The 20681-nt window shown below is 36.0% G+C and overlaps 1 protein-coding gene across 3 annotated transcripts in view; it reads right to left on the bottom strand.

Annotated features, from left to right (window-relative positions):
* The window catches only part of LOC131165617 (RNA pseudouridine synthase 5), a 93214-nt gene that overhangs the window by 43257 nt on the left and 29276 nt on the right, over positions 1-20681 (bottom strand). For all 3 annotated transcript variants that reach the window (XM_058123562.1, XM_058123563.1, XM_058123564.1), the window contains exons 9-10: positions 12214-12289; positions 11907-11974 (exon numbers count right to left, since the gene is read on the bottom strand). In XM_058123562.1, the coding sequence (XP_057979545.1) occupies positions 11907-11974; positions 12214-12289 (144 nt within the window). The remainder of the gene's footprint in view (positions 1-11906; positions 11975-12213; positions 12290-20681) is intronic.

The raw sequence follows: 20681 nt of genomic DNA, 5'->3' as shown, positions 1-20681 counted from the left end.
TTTGAGAAATGGATGGTCGTGAAACATATTGGTGTTTGTGAATACTGGAAGTGTAGGTTATGTTTCTAGAGATATGTATATATTTGAATACAAGTGAATGATTAATTTATTATGGTTGGTAGATAGATTTAGAAAACTCTGGTATTATATTTTTTGGGAGATTATATTTATGTTTTCTGCTGTGTACATGATATTAGAGTGTGGATTATTAGGTAAATGAATGGATTAGTAGCCCTCCGGGCCCACGTAGAGGGTTGGGGTGTTATAGACTCTCTTCCTTGGAGCCACCATCATGAATACACCTGCAAATTAGGATGATCAAAACGATGAGAAGGATTCAAACTACATGGAGACTAAGATGGTTGGTTAGGCAAAGATAACAAAGTAGAATCTGGAAGATTAGGCAGAGGAAGAGACTCATTGAGCTCAAAAGTATTCAAGGATTAGGTGTAGTAAGGTGTAGACTTAAAGAAAGTAACATCTGCAAAAACAAAGAAGCGATGCAACACACGACTATAACAACGATATCCCTTTTGAGTATATGAGGAGCCCAGAAAGACACATTTTATAGCACGAGGATCCAACTTATCCACCCCAAGAGTTAGTTGATGAACAGAGGACAGACACCCGAACATACAAGGAGGGAAAGAGAATGGAGTAGGGAATTTTACCACTAAGAATAGAGGATGCCATCATGTTGATCAGATAGCAAGTAGTAAACATAGCATCGCTAAAAAACACTCTAGGTACATGCATTTGATAAAGTAAGGTCCAAGTGATTTCAAGGATGTCTATTTTTCCTCTTTGCAAAAACATTTTGTTGACGAGCGTGGACACAGGATGATTGATGGACAATACCAAACTGTGTCATATAAGTAGTGAACTGTGAACTACAATACTCTTTAGCATTATCACTTTGAAGTATTTGAATTGGCAAACCAAATTGAGTCTTTATTTTAGAATAAAAGGCACAAAATATATGAAATAACTTTGAACGATCTTTTATTAAATATAGCCAAGCCATTCTTGAATAATCATCCAAAAAAGTTACAAAGTATCAGAAACCCAACTTAGACGCAACTCTGCTAGAACTCGAAACATTAGAATGGACTAGCATGAAAGGGCTTGCAATCCAATTATAGACTTGGGAATCGAAAGGGACACGTTGGTGCTTTTCCAACTATCAAGACTAGACATAGAACTCAAATTAGGAACAAGAAGTTTCAACTTTTCTAGTGAAGGATGACCAAGACGATAATGAATTTGGAGAGGTGTGGTAGCAGCAAAGCAGGCAGTAAAAGGAGATAACAGCTCAAAGTGATAAAGTCCACCAGCTTCACTCCCTCCACCAATTGTCTTCCTCGTCTTCAAATCCTGAATAATCACAGAATCAGGGAAGAATGTTACTAAACAATTCATGGATTTAGTAATCTTGCTAACGGACATGAGATTGAAAGGAAACTTGGGAATATACAAAATCGAAGGAAGAGAAATAGAAGAAGTGGGATTGATAGTCCCAATTTCCTTGACTGCAGTGGTGGATCTATCAGTAAAAGTAACACAAGGTAAATTTGCAGGATATTGAATAGTGGAGAGGAAATTAGGTATACCTATGATATGATCAATGGCATCGGAGTCAGTGACCCAAGGACTAGAACAAGAAGTACTAGATGACAGACATACTGTAGGATTACCTGTTTGGGCAAGAGATGCACTGGGAAGAGAAGCTTGTTGTGATGCTTGATACTATTGGAACTTGAAATACTCTTTCTCTAACATGGATACAATATGTTGCCCCGCACTTGGCCCCAAAGGTGTGGAGTCAGTGGTGGTTGCATTGGCTACCCCCAAGGGTGTAAATTCGGCGGTGGTTGCATTGGCAACACATGAAGGTCTATTGCGGAGATCCCAACACTGCTCAATAGTCTGATTACTTCATCCACAATGAGTGCAATTGCGAGGAGTGCCTTTACCTCATCCATCTTTAACACCACGACAACTTGAATCACCTCGACAACTTCTGCAATTGTTTGGTATAGAACTATAATCACCCTCAGAGCCAAATGCAAGAGCAGGAGAAAGTGTGCTAAAGGAAGCATGAAGGGCATGAGAATAAACATCGACAAATGACAGAAACTCTGCACTACTAAGTATTTGGGACCGGACTGCCTCAAACTCGGGTCTCAAGCCTGCTAAAACCTGAATAATTGTCATATGCTCCCTCAACTTCTGCATCTCATGAATGTCGGTGGTTACAGGTTGCACGACATTAAGCTCCTCATGAATACGCTTCATCTCTCCAAAATAATCTGCAATTGTCCTATCTCCTTGTTGTAACTAAAAGTACTCCTGGGATAAATCATACATACATGTCATATTACTAAAGTATAGAAGCTTGGCATAATCCCAAATCTCCTTGCAAGTGTCTAGATGCATACACATCTATGCAATTTGTGGCTCCGTCGAATTCCACAGGAGGGAAACAATCAATGCATCTTCTTGAATCCACACTTCTTTTCTCTTCTCATCAGAAGGATCAAATTGGAGCAAGTGGTCAAATTTTCCTAATCTTGCCAAATAAACCCGAACAGTTTTAGACCGCTGAACATAATTCTTTTCATCCAACTTTTGAGTCGCTATTTGTGGCAGCGATGAAGGAAACATATTTTTGGGATTCATAGACTCCATCCCAACACTCACAAAGTTGCAGCTACACCAATGTCAAACAAGAAGAACAATCAAAACTAATTGGGGCAATCACAAACTATGTGAAGCACCAACACGACCACAGACGAGGTGAATGACTTACCAACCAAGATAGCACTGCCACAGCTCACAATCTTAACTTACGAATACTGCCACTGCTCCAAGAAACTCACAATGAAGCCTTTACAAACACCGAACAAAAACTAACGGATTACCACGAGTGCATGGTTGAAAAAGGTTGGATCTTTGGGCAAAAAAACATGCCCAACAGCTTGATACTATAGTCTAGAGAAGGAATCAGAACATGGTAGAGAGAAAAAAAAGGTGGCTGGAAACTCTCTCACGCACCGGCATGTGGGATCAGCACTGCTGGCAGTTGGCTGGCATATGGCGGCGAGTGGGGCTGTTTCCAGCAATGGGGTTTTGGGGGGGTAGGCTTCAGAGGGTTCTGTTTTTGGCTATATGGTTGGTTTTGTGAAATAATGAAGGATGGAGGTGGATCTGAGATGGGCAGCGATGGGAATGTGTTTTCTAGTGATGGCCGAGTATGATAGGGTTTAGGTTGGATCATGCTCTGATACCATGTTGAGATTTTGATGAAATGAACGACCTAACTTGAAGTTAGGTTTCTCCCTCTATTTATAACACAAATCAAATACATTCTAAAGACAATAATATCCTTAGTAACTCTAATTAACACACTAACACACTTATAATAATAATAATAATAATACTAAAAGACATAAATAACCTCTAACACAAACCTTAGCAACAATGGGATCCTAGAAAGAACTCGAAACACAGGATTATCACTTGAAGGAACTCCTAAATAAGTAATAGGGCCAAATCAAATAACTCACTAGAACTCAAATTTATAGCAACCAGACCACTTTAAGACAAATTAATCCTCAGACTTGATGTTGTCTCAAAAATTTGCAACAAATAAATGACATTAGCAAAATAAAACCCTAGCTATCTTAAAAAAGAAAAAGAAGAATATCAGCAAACTATAAATGGGGAACAGTAACATCATCAAAACCAACATCCTTGACCTACAAAAACCCATTCTCAACTGCTTCGTTAACCATCGTACCCAAGGCAGAAAATGTGACAAGGGATCACCTTGGCACACCCCTCTAGAAGTTGGGCATCAAATCTTACTTCCACCATTGGCAATGATTGAAAAAGGAGCTGAAGATAAGCAATCCTTAATCCATCTACTCCAAACAATGATCAAAATTTGTTCTCCCAAGAATCACATCAAGAAAACTCCAACACACTTAATGATAAGGTTTCCCAAAATCCAATTTGAACCACCACATACCTCTTTCTCCTCTTGGAGTCCACCACAACCTCATTACCACCCACTAAGATAGCATGAAAAATCTAACCAACCCCAACAAAAGCACTCAAGTGAGAGAAATAATATCACCCAAAGAACCACTCAAGCTGTCAACAAGAACCTTGGTAATTATCTAAAATAAGTAATAACAAATATTTAGAGGCAAAAAAATTCTTTGACTAAATAAATTGACCGAACCAAACTTACGCATTATTATATATAATATTTCAGTTAGGTTCATGAACTGTTGAATATTTAGATAATTTTATTTAGTTAAAATCTTGACCGAATTAACCAAACCAACCAAATGCACACTCCTAGGTTTAAGAATGACAGTAATTTTCACTTTTAATTCATAGAGTAGGTAACCTTTACCTATAATACACCATTTGATTTTTCCATTTTTTCTCAATTTTCCCAAAAATAACTAGCCCTTTATGGGCACAAAAAAAATGTAAGGGGCAGTCAAAGAAACAATTTTTCTTTGTTTTTTTTGGGATAGCAAAAGAAGAGATTTCATTAATAGATTAAGAATTTACAAAAAATAGAATAAGACATCTCCCCATAAAAATCTGGACAAACCGGAAAGAAAAAGTAAACAAAACCACAACTCCTAAAATCAAACCATCAGACTACTCCAATCTCGCTGAACATCCAAAAAGCTCACTCGATTGAAATACCCATAACCAACACACCACAACAATGCCATGTAGTGAATCTTTTCCCAAACTAGCAACTAATTCTACTTCTTGTCCAAAAAGATATGTGCATTACGTTCCAACCATAACGCCAACAATGCTGCAAAGAAACCACATTTCCATAACGCAGCCCTGTCCTTTCTCCTTCCAAAACCCACAAATGAAATAGCCAAAAATTCCTCCATTGATTCTGAACAAACCCAGCTTTCTCCCAAAACACCAAATAACTTGTTTGATACTCTCAAAGCAAAATCACAATGAAGAAAGAGATGAGATGCTGTCTCTGAATTATTATAGCAAAACACACAAACATCAGGAGAAGTAACTTCAGTGGTCTCCTAATCTGCAACAAATTATCTGCATTGATTCTATTATGCAAGACCAACCAGATAAATGCCTTAATTTTTTGGGGACCTTTGGCCTTCCCAAAAAATAGAATAAAGAGGAAAATAAGAATTAGAATGGGCAAAAACTCAAAAAATGATTTACAAGAATATACTCCCAAATGATACAAAGGCCAAGAGCGAACATCCATTCCCAAAGAAAGATGCCGATTATTTAATAAAATCAACAAGGGGGATAGCTCAACCAACTCCCTATCATTAAGAGTTTCCTAAAATAAAAATCACAAGAAGCCAAAGGACTACCTGAATCAACCACAGAGAAGGAAATAAAGCCATTCTGCCTTGAGCTAAAACGGAAGAGATGAGGAAAAGAGGTGGATAAAGCAACATTCCCCAACCAAAGGTCTTTCCAAAGATGAATCTAAGAACTCCTTCCCACCACAAATTTAGTGCAAGGAATGAACAAGGGATAAATATGAGATATAGATCTCCACGGACCTCCCGAGGAATATCTAAAACTAACATTCGTATCCCACCTATTCTCACTCAACCCGAACTTGCTTCTAATGACTGTATGCCAAAAGGAAGAATCCTCTAGGGGAAAATGCCAAAGCCATTTAGCTAAGACCTAAGAGACTATTTTTGGACACCAACTTTCCAAGACCTAACCCACCTCCAATTTTGACTTGCATACCACATCCCAACTCACCAAATAATCCCTATGAGTCTATGAGTCCCGACTCCGGACCAAAAGAAATATTTCATAATTTTCTCAATCTTATTAGCAACCTCCACAGGAATCTTAAAAATTGACAAGAAATACAATGGGATACTTGACAAACAATCCAAAATAAGAGTGATTCTACCCCCCAAGATAGAAAAGAGCCCCCTTCCAACCATCTAAATATTTCACCACCATTTCCACTATTGGATTCCAAAAATTCAAAAATCTGGGATAAACCACAAAGAACCCTTAGATATGTCAAAAGTCAGTCCAACAAACCATACCCCACATTAGAGGACCACTCCCTAGCATGCTCATCAGGCACATTAATGGTAGCTAAGCCGCTTTTCCCCATGTCAATCTTAAGCCCATACACTCTCTCAAGAACAAGAAGAACACCCAAAATACTCCTGAAAGAAGGATTGTATTCATCTAAAATAAATGGTGTCTTCAGAAAATTGAAGATGTGAAACCAGTCAAACCACCACTCCCTCTCTCTCCATTGCCAATCTTTTTACCAAACCCTTTTTCCACTACCCTATCCACCATTATACCCAAAACATCAACACTAAGACAAACAAAAAGGGAATCACCTTGTCTAATGCCCTTTAAGGCACTAAACCAAGACTTAGGTTCACCATTCACTGTGATTGAAAAAACACATTAGACATACAACCCCTCATCCACCAATGCCATGTCTTACCAAATCCCTTCCTCATGAATATTTTATCCAAGAAGCTCCAACTAACTCTGTCAAAGCTTTCTCAAAATCCAATTTAAAAATGAAGCCCCTCTTCTTTATCCTTTGAATATCCTCAACCACCTCATTAGCCACCAAAATGGCATCCACTATTTGTCTACCCCCCCCCCCCCTCCGCATACGCACTCTGAGAACTAGAAATGGTCTTATCAAGCACTATATTCAACCAATTGGCTAATGCTTTAGTGATAATCTTATACATACGAGAAACTAGACTAATAGGTCAAAAGTCTCCTATCTTGATAGATCTACTCTTCTTAAGCATCAAAGCAATGAAAATGGAGTTAATACTCTTGCTCAAAATCCCATTTCCATAAAACTCAATAAAATCCTCAACCCTATCTTTGAGAGAGGCCTTGGATTTTGATTGGTGTAGTTTTGAACAAAATGTGATACAAAATTGTATTGAATTTTGTCAAAATCCTTCCAAATTCAAATCCAAGGGCTGAAATTCATAATCCCAAGTGCAGCATAAACAAATCTCCCCTAATTACATCCCAAAAATATTGAAAAAAGCTAGTTTAAAGCCATCCGGCCTCGGATCCTTATCCCTCTGCATGCCAAATACAGCACCTTTCACTTCCTCCTCAAAAGGTCTCTCTAGCCAAGACATTTGATCTCCAGAAATGGGACTCCACTAACCACCAGTTTACAAACATCCTCCTTAGAGTACAGGTTAGGACAGAAGTCAGAGAAGTCAGTGATCTCAAACATAATCTAACATGGGTAAAAAATAATCCCTCCCCTTCCCACATTAAACTCCCTAATCAAATTCTTTCTCATTTTCCCATTTGCTAAACTATGGAAGAAACTAGAATTGCAATCTCCATCTTTGACCCATTAAAACTTGCTCTTTTGTCTTTAGCTTCTCATTTCCTTAAAAACCACATCATCTTCCAACTCATTCTTCAAAGAGACCCTTTTCACTTCCTCACTTTCCAAGAGATTAGCATCCTCTTCCTTCCTATCTAATGAATCAAACACACCTAAAATGCTGAATTTTCTAAACCTAATATCACCAAACACCTCCCTATTCCATTCTTTCAACTTCTTCAACAATTTTTTTTTCTTTTTTTATAACAAAGGAAGATTTCATTAATAGATAAAGAATTTACAAGAGGGAGAATGACACAATCCCAAGAAAAACTAAGACAATCCAGAAATAAACAAATAAAAACAACAAAGAGGGAAGAGATCGTCAAGTCAGCGCATTCCTCCAATCTCTTTCAAACTCTTGGAAGCTTACCCTTCTCAAAAAATCCATAACCTACACACCACAGTGATGCCAAGAACAGAATTTTTCCCCAAACAAGCATCCAGATTTTCAATTGATGTCTGTGTATTACATTCCATCCATACTCCCCAAGTCCCCATAAAATAGAAAAAAAACCACACTTCCATAAAGCTGTCCTTTCCTTCCTTCTGCCAAAGGCTACAAATGAGATGGCTAACAAGTCTTCCACTGAAGGACATACCCAGCTCTCTCCTATAATACCAAAAAGCACATTCCAAATCCTCCAAGCAAATTCACATTGCAAAAGAAGATGGAAGCTGTCTTGGAGTTCTTGTAACAGAGCACAAATACATCAAAGAAACAAAATGTTAAGTCCAAGGTTATTTAAAATATCAAAGTCTACAGTTATCCTATACCAAGTCATCAAGTTTGTTGTTATGCCATGTTAAGTCATCATGTTTAGAGTTGCAGATGACCTAGAAACCTACCAAAGAAAGCCGAGAGCACCACCTTACAAGTAAATAATTATTTAAATTTCTACTGTTGATCACCTGCATCACCAGTGAACACTATAAGCAACTAGTGAAGCAATAAAGAGAATTCTCTGACTACAATGAAATAGCTGAATAGGAATTGTGTTGTTGCCATTACAATTTCCCATTTGTTGCATTTCTAGTAGGTCACAACCATCATTCATGCTTGATCTTGATTACTAGAGGCAAGAGATTAAAAGCGGATGACATCAAACGAACTGTCTTTAAGTGAGGGTTGGGAATTTAGGCGCTTTCTTGGTTCAAACAAGCTCTCCTTTATGGTTGGAACCAGTACTCTTTACTCTCTTGGCATGTGCAGTGCAGGGACACAAGTGTTGCTGTCCAATTTCCTCACTCAACTTTGGGCCAACAAAGAGGTCTAGTTCACATGGACAAGGACCCAATTTCTTGAAAACCAGCTTTCATAAGAGATGCCATTGGGAGGGGGAAGATATCACTTCTAATTTTCCAAAGGAGAAACTGACAAAATCAGATGGAGTTTGACAAAAAAAAAGACATTTTCAGCCATTTTTAAGATATGTTGTTCACTAGACAGGGTGCACTGTATGGTGCAATGATAATTTCATTTGGAAAGTGTTTAGAAGATTGAAGCCGCTACCAAGGTAGCTTTCTTCTTGGGAACATATTTTGACCTTCAACAACTTGCTAAGGAGGGAAAATATATTGATGAATCACAGATTTTTATTTTATTTTATTTATTTATTGCAAAAACAATTGGGAGTTGGTCAATTGCATATTTGCATTACCTTCATTATTCACTTGCAGGGGATCTAGGGTAATTGATTTAATGGGTATTTGTTGGGAGTACTATAGACTGTCAACATTGAGCTCTTTGCTTGGCAAGAACTCTTAGGGAGAAAAAGCAAAGGAGAAGACATGCTACTTAATACTGCTTGCTTTTCTTTCTTTCAATTATTTTTTTTTTTTTTTTTGGATTTTATGGATATTATTAAGGGCCTGTTCAGTTGTTGAAAACAATTTTAATTTTAATTTTAATTTTAGTTTCCAAAAACTTAAAAAAAAAATTAGTTAATTTTTCAAATATTTGTTTGAACAACCATAAACAGTTTTGGTACTTTTTGCTCGTGAAATAGTTTTATTTTTCATTTTTTCATTTTTCAAATAATTACAAAAATGCTACCTTGTTTTCCAAATTTCCAAATTTATATAAAAAAGCTGGAAAACATCTTTCTCATTATTTTCTAGATTTCTAACTCCTACTTTGCATATGGGAGTGTAAAATTCAGATCTTGGACTTCAATTTGTGTGGTTATATATAGAGTTTCTCTTAAATCCACACAAATCCAAACTTAAGCCCCCCAAAATCCATGATCCCAAGAATTACCTTATATACTTTTAGGAAAATAGAAAAACAAGTTGTCTTTTCTAATTATTTTGAAATCTAGAAATTAAAAAAAATTACAAATTTAAACAAATTCTTTATTTTCTACCTTTTTAATATGAATCTTAAGAAACTAAAAAATAAGCTAAAATTTTTATTGTTCTTTGGAAAACTAAGAAATGAAAAATGGAAAATATTAATCACAATTGAATGGGCCCTAAGTTTTTGAAAGGGGCGGAGCTTTCTTTCCAAATTTCATCTAGAGGAGTTTTCAATCTCTATTTTTGTGAGGGAGGAAAGACTTAGTTCCAATTGTACAGACGTTGTAGATTTTCTCAAGTTCTCCTTTCATAATTTACATACAGTTTCAAGTACTAGTGATCATAGTCTTAAATTGCCCCAAAACTGTCAAAATTTCTGTTGAATTTCTGTTTTCCACCAACCTTGAAATCAAAGCCACAATGAATTTCCATTTTACAATATTTCCATTGAAATTACCACAAATCACCCAATTTTTATTGAAATCTTGAAATTTCAGTGAAATTTGTAGAAATTTTTAACTATAGAATGAAATTTCTTCGAAATTCAAAAATGACATTGAAAACCCAAACTGAAATTTCTACGTTAATTTATCTTCTTGTTTTTTTTCACATCAAAACTAAAGGTTATTACAAGAAGGATGTATAATTATGAACAAACAACAGGATGACAATAAACGTGGCAGAAACAGAGTAACAGTACAAGAAGCAAGATATATAATAACAGAGGAACAAAATATCAATACAATAATGTGTAGACAGTATTTATTGACAGAAAATTAAATTTGAACACCACACGATAACCGCAGGCAACAAGACTAGAACCCAGGACTTCTTGGTAAACAGCTCTAATACCATGTTAAATTACCACTTTACCTAAAATTTTAAGCTATTAGGTGCGGGCCAACAATGTATATCAAAATTTTAACAGTTGTTCTGATGGAAGTCCACCCCCTCCCCTCCTTTTTTTGATAGCAAAAGAATTCATTAATAGGAAAAAAATTCACAAAGGGGGAGAATAAGACATCTCACAAAAAAATCTGGAACAAACCAGAGAAAAGCTAAAAGAACAAAAAATAGAAATCAATCCAAACAGTTCTTCCAATACATATTTGAATCCTGAAAGCTAGCTTCCCTGAAAATTCCAAACCTGACAGACCATAAAGAAGTCAAGAACTGAATCTTTTCCCACACTTAATATGAATTCAACTTCTTCCCAGAAAAAATCACCGCATTATGTTCCAACCATAGACCCCATAAAAATGCATACTTGCCACACATCCAAAGAGCTGCCCTATCTTTCCTTCTTCTAAAGCTTGCAAAAGAAGTGATTAACAAATCTTCCACTGAACAGGGGCATACCCAACTCTCTTCCATAAAACCGAACAATTTATTCCCAATCTTCCATGCAAAATCATAATGCAAAAAGGGATGAGAGTTCGTTTCGAAATTCCTATAACAGACCATGCAAACATCTGGAGAGAGAGCCTTCAAAGGTCTCCTAATCTACAGAAAGCTATTGGTATTAATTTTGTTAAGCACAATCAACCAAATATATGCTTTAATTTTTTAGCGAACTTTGACCTTCCAATAACAGGATAAAGAGGAAAGGGATAGTTTGAATAGGTAAAAAACTCAAAGAATGATTTAGAAGAAAACACTCCCGAATGATCCTGACACCAAGAACAAACATCCTTTCCCAAGGATAATTTGCAATTGTTCAATACTGACAAGAAGGAAGACAGCTCCACCCTCTCTCTATCATTCAAAGGTCTCCTGAAATGAAGATTCCAAGAGACCAACAAGCCACTCCCATTATCCACAAAGAAAGAAATAACTCTCTTTGGCTCAGAGCACAATCTAAAAACATAAGGAAAAGAAGTGGAAAAAGAGTCATTCCCGAGCCATGGGTCTTTCCAAAAATGAATCTGAGAAGTCCCTATATTCTTCGATACAAAAATTTAATCATGAAATTACACATACATGTATCTCCAATCAGAAAATGATAACGTAGAACATGACAATGAAGAGAATATTATCATGTTCTCTAAATACAGTATCAGAAAATGGTAATGCATACAAAATGTAGACCAGGGGCCAAAGAAAATAAAGCAATTTGAAACAAATACTGAAATACTCATAATACCACTCTACACTGGAGTACCTGGACCAATGTGCTGTTCTTTTGTACATCTCTCTCAAGAACATCAACTCTGCTCAAAGCTGGTTTGCCTGGTTAAAACGGGCAAATATACAAAGTGAAAAATACATCCAGAGCAGTAGTATGACGAAAAAGTTAAGGACCATAATGGGAGCTATGGATGAAAACGAAATCTTGCAACTCAGCGGATTAGATCAACATAACATGCAAACATGACTGAAGAACTATACATCCAATTGACACTACCGTGTGGAAATAAGATAAAATTTCGAAAAGGATGAAACAACATGTGATGGTAATTTCTAGAAACCTGAAGGAGAAGCAACAAATAACCCTTTTGCGACACCAGGATACTGCACCAGTCCAATTGGCTGCTTGATGACAAGCTGTATTGCAAAAAATAGTGCTAAATTCATGGAAAACACATTGTGCAGAATAATGGAACACAAAAAAACAGGAATCAAACCAGAAATGGCATCTTCATTGACCCAACATTAGAGAAGATTATACAATCAAAAGAGGGGGATAATAGTAAATTGTATCACTGCAAATTTTAACCACACAACATCGAAAGATGACAGAATTTTTATCTTATTGTTTTTGCAATAAAGAAATCACATTTGAATCTCAAGAGAAACATCATATCAATTGGTAGATAGGCACGAATAATACATAAAATATAATAAGTGTCAGGAGACAATAATAAATTGTTAAAGCCAACTTCGGATAATAAGACAGAAATTTGGCAACAATGATTTGGCAAATGTTGAAAAGATCAGATTATGCCATTGGAAAAGAGTGATTGAGTTCTGAATAGAAGGTATACAAGGAAAAGTGGGGGCCAACAAGACTAAGTTGCATGGTAAAAGAAAATCCATGACAAACTGGTTTTAACTGAAGAAAGGAATCCTCTTTTCCTTGCCTACCAAATTCTATTTGCATTTTGTAGAATTCATAAGAATGGATTTATAAAGCCAACACCAATTTTTTTCTATGATTTGGCGCCCGTGGTTGGAGAAAAATGCTTAGATTTTAAAGGATAAGTGTTTGCATTTATAATTACTCGGGTAGAGGATTGTTTTTCTTGCTTCCTAGTGGATGAATGCTTTTGGAGTTTTCAAGGCAGTGTACTTCACTGATTCTCAATGTGATAGGATGGCTGTTTTGTAGTGATACTGATGCCATATTTTCGTTGTGTTACTTTAGTTTTAGTTTTGTTTTGTATTTTTTGGCATATCAGTTGATGCATTATCCTTTTTTTCCTCCTCTCTTCAATAAATTTCTTTTTCAACACCCTCCACCACCCATGGTCTTAAATTTCCACGAAATTGTCGAAATTTCCGATTTCCGTCACCCTCGAAATCGAAGTGGCAGTCGATTTCCGTCTTGCATAATTTCCGTCGAAATCTCAACGAATCATCCGAAATTTATCGAAACCTCAAAATTTTAGCGAAATTTGTCGAAATTTTAACTATGCAATGAAATTTTGTCGAAATTCAAATGAGAGATTCAAGAGTGAAGTGAAATTTCTCTTTTAATTTATTTTATTGAAACAAAAGGTTATCACAAGTGCCTTTAAAATTATATGAAAAAATTAACTTATAGTAATATTTTATTTAACCATTCATGTCTAAATTATCAATATTTGTACAATAAATAATTTTTAAATGATTTATGAATTTCATTTGCATTAACTGAATATGTTTAATGTACATTATCTTACAAGCATGTTTGATACACATACTATTTTACGACTTTTCCACTTCATACAAAACATAGATGTATTTAATTTGTAATATATTAGTCTTAAAACTTATATTATTATGTTTGTTAATCATTTCTATAGTTTCACAAATAATTTCATGCTTTACTACTAGTTTCCGTTATTTTTTCAAATCGAAATCGAAATTTCCGTCGAAATTTCCATTATTTTGGAGCTTCGAAATTTGAGTCGAAATCGAAATTTAAGACCTTGCCACCACCCACCAAAGAAAAAAAGCCAGCATTAAGTTGTGAAGATAATCTTTTTGTTCAATTTATGTGTATGCTAATGAAAATTTAACAAATGGTTTTTTCGGTCAGTAGTTGTCCTCATCATTATATAATCACAAACATGTGTTCCATATAGTCAACTAAATCAAATAAAAACTATTAAACAATTTAAAGAAAATTCATCCACTATAAATTCTCATAGAAGAAATTAATACAGCAGAGAGTACATATTTGCAAATAAAACAATGAATGCTTCTCTACCAAGAGGAGGATTCCTACTCTTCATGGTGTTGACATCAACTTTGCTATCTTCTTTACTCTTAGTCTTGGTATAAGTCCCACTACCACGGACAAAAGGGTGAAAGGGCAAATAGTTTAAAGAAAGTAGAGATGAATCCACCACTGATCAAGTTCCTAAAAAGGGTTCCCCCAACTCCACATGCCTAGGAAGGTGGGTTAGAGAAAAATCCCATTTTTGGAATTACATAAGAGAGAAATGATGTGGGACAAGGAGTATGCATGTACTGTTTGCTGATGTTCTTTAGCTATAAGACAAGCTAAGGAAAGTCATTCTCAGAAAGCATCTAAGGTTTCAAAGGACACTCACATGGGTATTTCCCTTAGAGAATCAACAGAAAAAAGAACTTACTCCCAAGCTTCTCTTGCCACATGCCTATTTTGACTAGGCCACACTTTTTTTTTCATATGGAATAAGAATATTTATAGAAAAGATAGGAGAAAACAAAAGGAGGGGAGAGGGGGCAAGGCATCCTCCTAAAAAACAAAACGCAGAGGATGGAACACCCCCTAAAAAACAAAAATAAAATTACATCAAAACAATTCTCCAATCACTCTGCATATCACAATACCACAAGAAACATCAAAAGAACTTGCCCGAAAATATGCTAGAAACACAAGCCTATTTCCAAGCACTCATCGAATACCTAAGTAAGCGCATTTCCATAATCTCAGCTTCTAGCCACTCCCAACCATTAAAACTCCATACTCACAAACCTTTCCACCTTCTCTTGGCAAAGCCACACCTCACGAAAAACACTTAACAAATTACTCAAAAGCAGCCTAGAAACCTTGCAATGAAGAAAGTATGAAGTATTCTCCAGCGAGGGCTTGCACGCAATACGCATGGCTGTACTACAAGCCTTGTAAGGTCTCCTCGCTTGTAACAAATCACTTTTTTTTATAGCAAAAGACATTCATTAGATAGATTAAGAATGTACAATCAGGAGAAGAGACATCTCCTTAGCAAAATCTGGGAACCCTAGAGAAAACCAAGAAGTGCAAAGAACAATTAAAAAAAAAATCATAATGCCCTAAGAAGTCAACAGAGAATGCCAATCGCGCTGAATATTTGAAAAGCACATCCCCTTGAAGTATCTGTTACCCACACAACAAAGAGAAGCCAAAAAATGAATCTTCTCCCACACCAACAAAAATGATAACTTCTTCCCTGAAAATATACGCAAGTTTTGTTCCTTCCACAAACCCCAAGATACTGCAAATAAAGCACAATTCTATAGCGCCATTCCTTCCTTCTACCTACCAAACCCAACAAAAGATATTACAGATTATTCCTCCACTGTCCCTGGATAAACCCAACTTTCTCTAAAATAATTGAATAGCTTGTTCCAAACCCTCCATGTAAAATCACAATGCAAGAAAAGATGCAAAGCAGATTCTGAGCAAATAAAACAAAGCACACACATATCTAGAGAGAGAGCCTTTAAAAGCCTCCTAATCTGCAGTAAGTTATTAGTGTCTATCCTATTAAGCACAACCAACCAGAGAAAAGCTTTGATTTTAGGGGGGGGGCTTTGGCCTTCCAAATAGTTTTATAGAATGGAAAGCAAAATTTGGTACTAACCAAGAATTCACAAAAAAATTTGCAAGAATAAACCCTCGAAGGGTCCAACGACCAGGATTGACTATCAGCCCCGACAATTATTCAACAAGACCAATAATGAAGAAAACTCTTCGGTTTTCCCTATCATTTAAGGATTGCCTAAAATGAAAAAAGGAAAATCCCAAGAAGGTAAAGGACCACCCAGATCTACATTAAACATTCTGCTCTGAGCTCAAATGAAATAGGCGAGGAAAAGATATGGAAAAAACAACATCCCAACCAAAGGTCTTTTACAACCCTTACCCAACACAAATTTAGTATGGGGAATAAAGAGAGGATAAATCTGAGAAATAGCTTTCCACGGACTTTCTGAAGAACATCTAGAACCCAAATTAGTATCCCACCCATTCCCATCAAGTCCCTTCTAAGAAGAAAGAAAAGCCTAACAAAGTCCAAATAACAAAGACGATTATTAAGAAAGAAGATTAAGCAAAGAATTAAAGCCTAACAAAATCCAAATGAGAAAGGCCCTTTTAAACCCTTTCCATTGTAATTAATTGAACAATGTAAATATTCTAATTCAGATGGGCCGAATTCACCTTACTCGTACCACATTGAGTAAAGCTTCTGGTCTTCCAAGATCAGACAGGCACAAGCTCATTTTCCATCAGTTGCTCAACATGAGATACAAAAGTGGGCAGAATACCATCCCCAATCTGATCTCTCAACTGCTGCTAATTAGTCATTCCAGGATCCTCAAAAATAGAAATACCATCTAAATATTCAAGTGGAGTATTTGGCACCTGTGAAATATCACCCACTAAATAAGATGAATCGAAACTATGCCCATCACAAGCATCATCCAAAAAAAAACTGCCGTCACAAGCAGTTAGGCATATCTTTTGAACAATGGAGTAAATTCGAAGACCTAATCACAATGATAGGTCTCTCTCCCTCTATTTATAATATATGCCAAGTACATAACAATGACTACATATCCTTGCTATCTCATGCACTAACTCACGCTTACTAACACAGCAATAACACTAAACAAGTACAGTAACAAGTAACACTCCCTCTCAAAGTTGAAGTATAGATATCATATGCTTCTAGCTTGTTTCAAATAGATTTAACCCGCAAGCCTCCCAAGCTTTAGTGAACAAATCAGCAAGTTGGAATTCAGACTTCACATGAATCATTGTAATGAGCTTCTACACAACTTTCTCTTGAACAAAGGACGCGGTGTAAATAGCAAGTTGAGTATCACACATCAACTCCTTAAGCTGGGAAATGTAGAAAACCAAGTTCTCCAAACATATTCTTTAACCTAATAAGCTCACAAGTAGTGCAGGCCATGGCTCGATACTCGACTCAGCACTCAATAGCCACCAAAATTTGTTTCTTGCTTTTCTAGGATATCAAGTTACAAAACACAATGCTTGGCTGTGGATCTTTTGCCAGGAGGTTATGCAACCCAATCTGCATATGCATATCCCTGAACATTCCAAGATACCATGTATATCCCTAAAAGCTTAAGCTATTAGGTTGTGGGCCAACAATGTATATCAAGCTTTAACACTACCGGGTGGAGAGATAAATAAATGATGAATAACAACTATTACAAGAATTAGATAACTTTTAACCACCACACAAGAAACGTGGGCAACAAGACAAGAACCCAGGGCTTGGCAACCTACCATGTTGAAGAATTGGGTAAATAGGAAGACCTACTCACAAGGACAGGTGTCTCTCTATTTATAATATATGCCGAGTAGATAACAATGACCATATTACCCTAACTCACACTTACTAGAACAGCAACAACACACAGCAGGAACACCGAATAACTACAGTAATTAGTAACAATATCACTCCATTTTTCATAATCTACAAAATCATCTCCCATTAAAAGAAGCTTCCCCATCCATATTCAAGGTAAACACATTGAAAACAAAGGTGTAGTCCCAAGAGGGGGGGTGAATTGGATTAAAAAAATTTCTTTTAATACTTTTCAAGAATCCTTAACCTCTTTTACTTCTTTTAATATATTCTTGACTTCTTGTTGATTTACCAAATACACAATAAATACTTAAAACAAAATTCAATCCACAACCTTATACCAACAAAGTAAATCAAAACTTAAACATTCACCCAAACAATCAACCAAAGTGTTCAATTATCCAATCAACCACAATATCCAAACTAAGATATAAGATTCAGCTTTTATTTGTTTGCAACCCTGTATATATGAAAGTTTGATTCAAGCCCTGCGGTTAATGCAAGCCCTATGATAATGTATTTACTTTCTCAAAATGAAATGCAATATAAAATCCAATACTCTTTCCAAAAGCTTAGACGTTAAATAAACTTTCAGTTAAAGAGTCTTTGAGTGTTTCACCAATCAACGTACTCCTTTACGGTTTCCGCAAAGTATGGATCAACAAACGTACTCTCTTTTGGTTTCCACAATCCCAAAAACAAATTAATCTTACGTTTATTTAACATCTAATCCACGTAGTCTATATGATTTAGGAATTTAAAACATCCACACAGTTAATATATGCTGAAAGTAAAGAGAGTAAAGGAAAGAGAGAGTGACACCGGGTTTTTACGAGGTTCGGCTTATCCCCAACCTACGTCCTCGCCTTTGACAAACCACCAAAGGATTCCACTAAACCAGTTCCTTTCTGGGCAAAAACACCGTTAAACACTCCTTCAGTAGGCTAGAGCCTGCCTCTCTAAGCGATATCCCCTCACTCGGTCACTCCTTCAATAGGCTAGAGCCCGCCTCTCTAAGCGATACCCCACGCTTAGCAAACGATCCAAACACCTTGGAATCGTCAAAAATACTGCAACAATACAAAAGAGTAGCTGCGTACAAGAACACTCTCAAACAGAGTAGATTAGTACAAATTCAACACTATGTACTTCAACAATTTAAATACCAATATGAAATAGAATTGAAGCTCAACTATAGAATTCACCAATATTCTTCATAGATGAGGATTAGCAGTAGGAATAGATTAGGAAGATCAGCTCTTTCATAAATTCAACAATATCAGCTGGGCAAATATTTGAGCAAGAGAAAACAGTTAGTTTGCAAGATGGCTTTCAGCAGATTTTTCAATTCCTTGGCTCTTGGTGTAGTTTGATTTGTAAAATCATGTATTTATAGAGATTTTAGGAAGAGTTTCCTTGTTCCCCACGTTGCTTGGAGTGTCCCCCAAGTTTTTATAGCGTTTACTTTTGAAAAACTAATTTTTAAAAATTTTCCCGTTGGAGTTTAAAATTCAAATTTCTGTAGAGCCAGTCGGCTGGACAGGCGACTGGATAAGCAATTTTCACAAGGTCAGTCGGCTGAACAGGTGGCTGAGGCCTTTATGTCTGCCAGAAATTAATTTCATTAAATCATCAATTGGCTGACTCAACCACATTCAAGAATGTCAGTCGGCTAGACATAGTCAGTTGGCTGAGTAAGTTTAGTTCATTTGGTCAGTCAGCTGGGCAGTTTATTTAACCGTTGTATTTTTGTCAGTCGGCTGAGTAAGCCCAGTGTAATCTAGTCAGTCGACTGACCAGTTCATTTTTCTGGTTTTTCATTTTTAGTTTTCAAAATTAGTTTTGCTCTCTTGATTTGATCTTTCATAAAACATTTTCCGGGGTTTTAAAATAGGTCTCAAAGTCCATAAATATCCCCTAAAGAGCTTCAACAATATTTCAAAAGATACTTAAACATTAAAGCACTTACATAAAGACTTCTAAGCCATTTGTCATTCTTAAACACTTAAGTCTTCATGCTTTGGTCTACTACTTGTCTTCAAGCTTTAAAATACTTTGAGCTTTTCATTGAGTTCTCTTTAATATTCATGCTCTCATGATCTTCCAGCTTTATTCTTTGAATCCATGTCATTTAAGCTTCATATGATCATCCTTCTTTGAAGTATAAGCTTGCAATGGATCCTTGACCTTGCATTTACATGCTTGATCCTTGTAAGTCCTAAAATATCATTACTCAACCAAATATGTTGAGTTTCACTTGTTTGTTAGCATCAAAACAGGATGTTAAGCCTTGTAAGGCCAACATACATAAACTCTACCTAAAAAACAGAGTCAAATTTTCTTTCAACTTTGCAAGTCAATTCCTCAGGATCATGTGCATACTGTCCATAATTGATGGATATGCTAATTATTCCACACAATTCACTATTTTTTTTTTTTTAAGTTCTCACAATTCACTTCTAACATTGGCAGGGGAGCTATACATGGAAGTCCTTGGAAATTCGTTTGTCAGATTTTACTCTTGCTCTTTACATATATTAAAGAGAAAGTGGGGGATGGTTCTGAAGCTCATTTTTGGGAGGATATTTGGATGGGGAAGAAACCTTTTCTTGTTGGTTTCCCTTCTCTTTTTTGCCTAACCAAAATTTTCTAATAATTTGCAAAATCCACTTTGGTGTAGAATTTTTTTTTTTTTTTTTTTTTGGATTTTCCAAGTCAGTTTGTCAGTGTTACAATTTTTTATTAAATGAATGACTTGACACAACAATAGCTCTCTCCCTCTATTTAAAATACATATCAAATACATTCTAATGACCATAATACTCTTACTAACTCTCACTAATTAGCATAACACTAACACACTAATAATACTAAAAGATAAAATTAACCATTAACACTCCCCCTCAAGCTGGAGCATAGATATCATACGCTCCTAGCTTGTTAAATAAATTTAACTTAAGAATCCTCCAAAGCTTTGGTAAAAAAATCAGCAAGCTGCATATTGAAATGCTAAAGAGCTTCATCACAATTTTCTCCCAAACAAAAAGGCAATCAACTTCAATGTGTTTTGTTCGTTCATGGAAGACAGGGTTGGAGACAATATGAAGAGCAACTTGATTATCACACGTCAACTTCATAGATTGAGA

The sequence above is a fragment of the Malania oleifera genome, chromosome 10 (genome assembly GCF_029873635.1).
Source record: "Malania oleifera isolate guangnan ecotype guangnan chromosome 10, ASM2987363v1, whole genome shotgun sequence".
Taxonomy (NCBI): domain Eukaryota; kingdom Viridiplantae; phylum Streptophyta; class Magnoliopsida; order Santalales; family Ximeniaceae; genus Malania; species Malania oleifera.
This window is presented reverse-complemented; position numbering and strand designations above follow the sequence as displayed.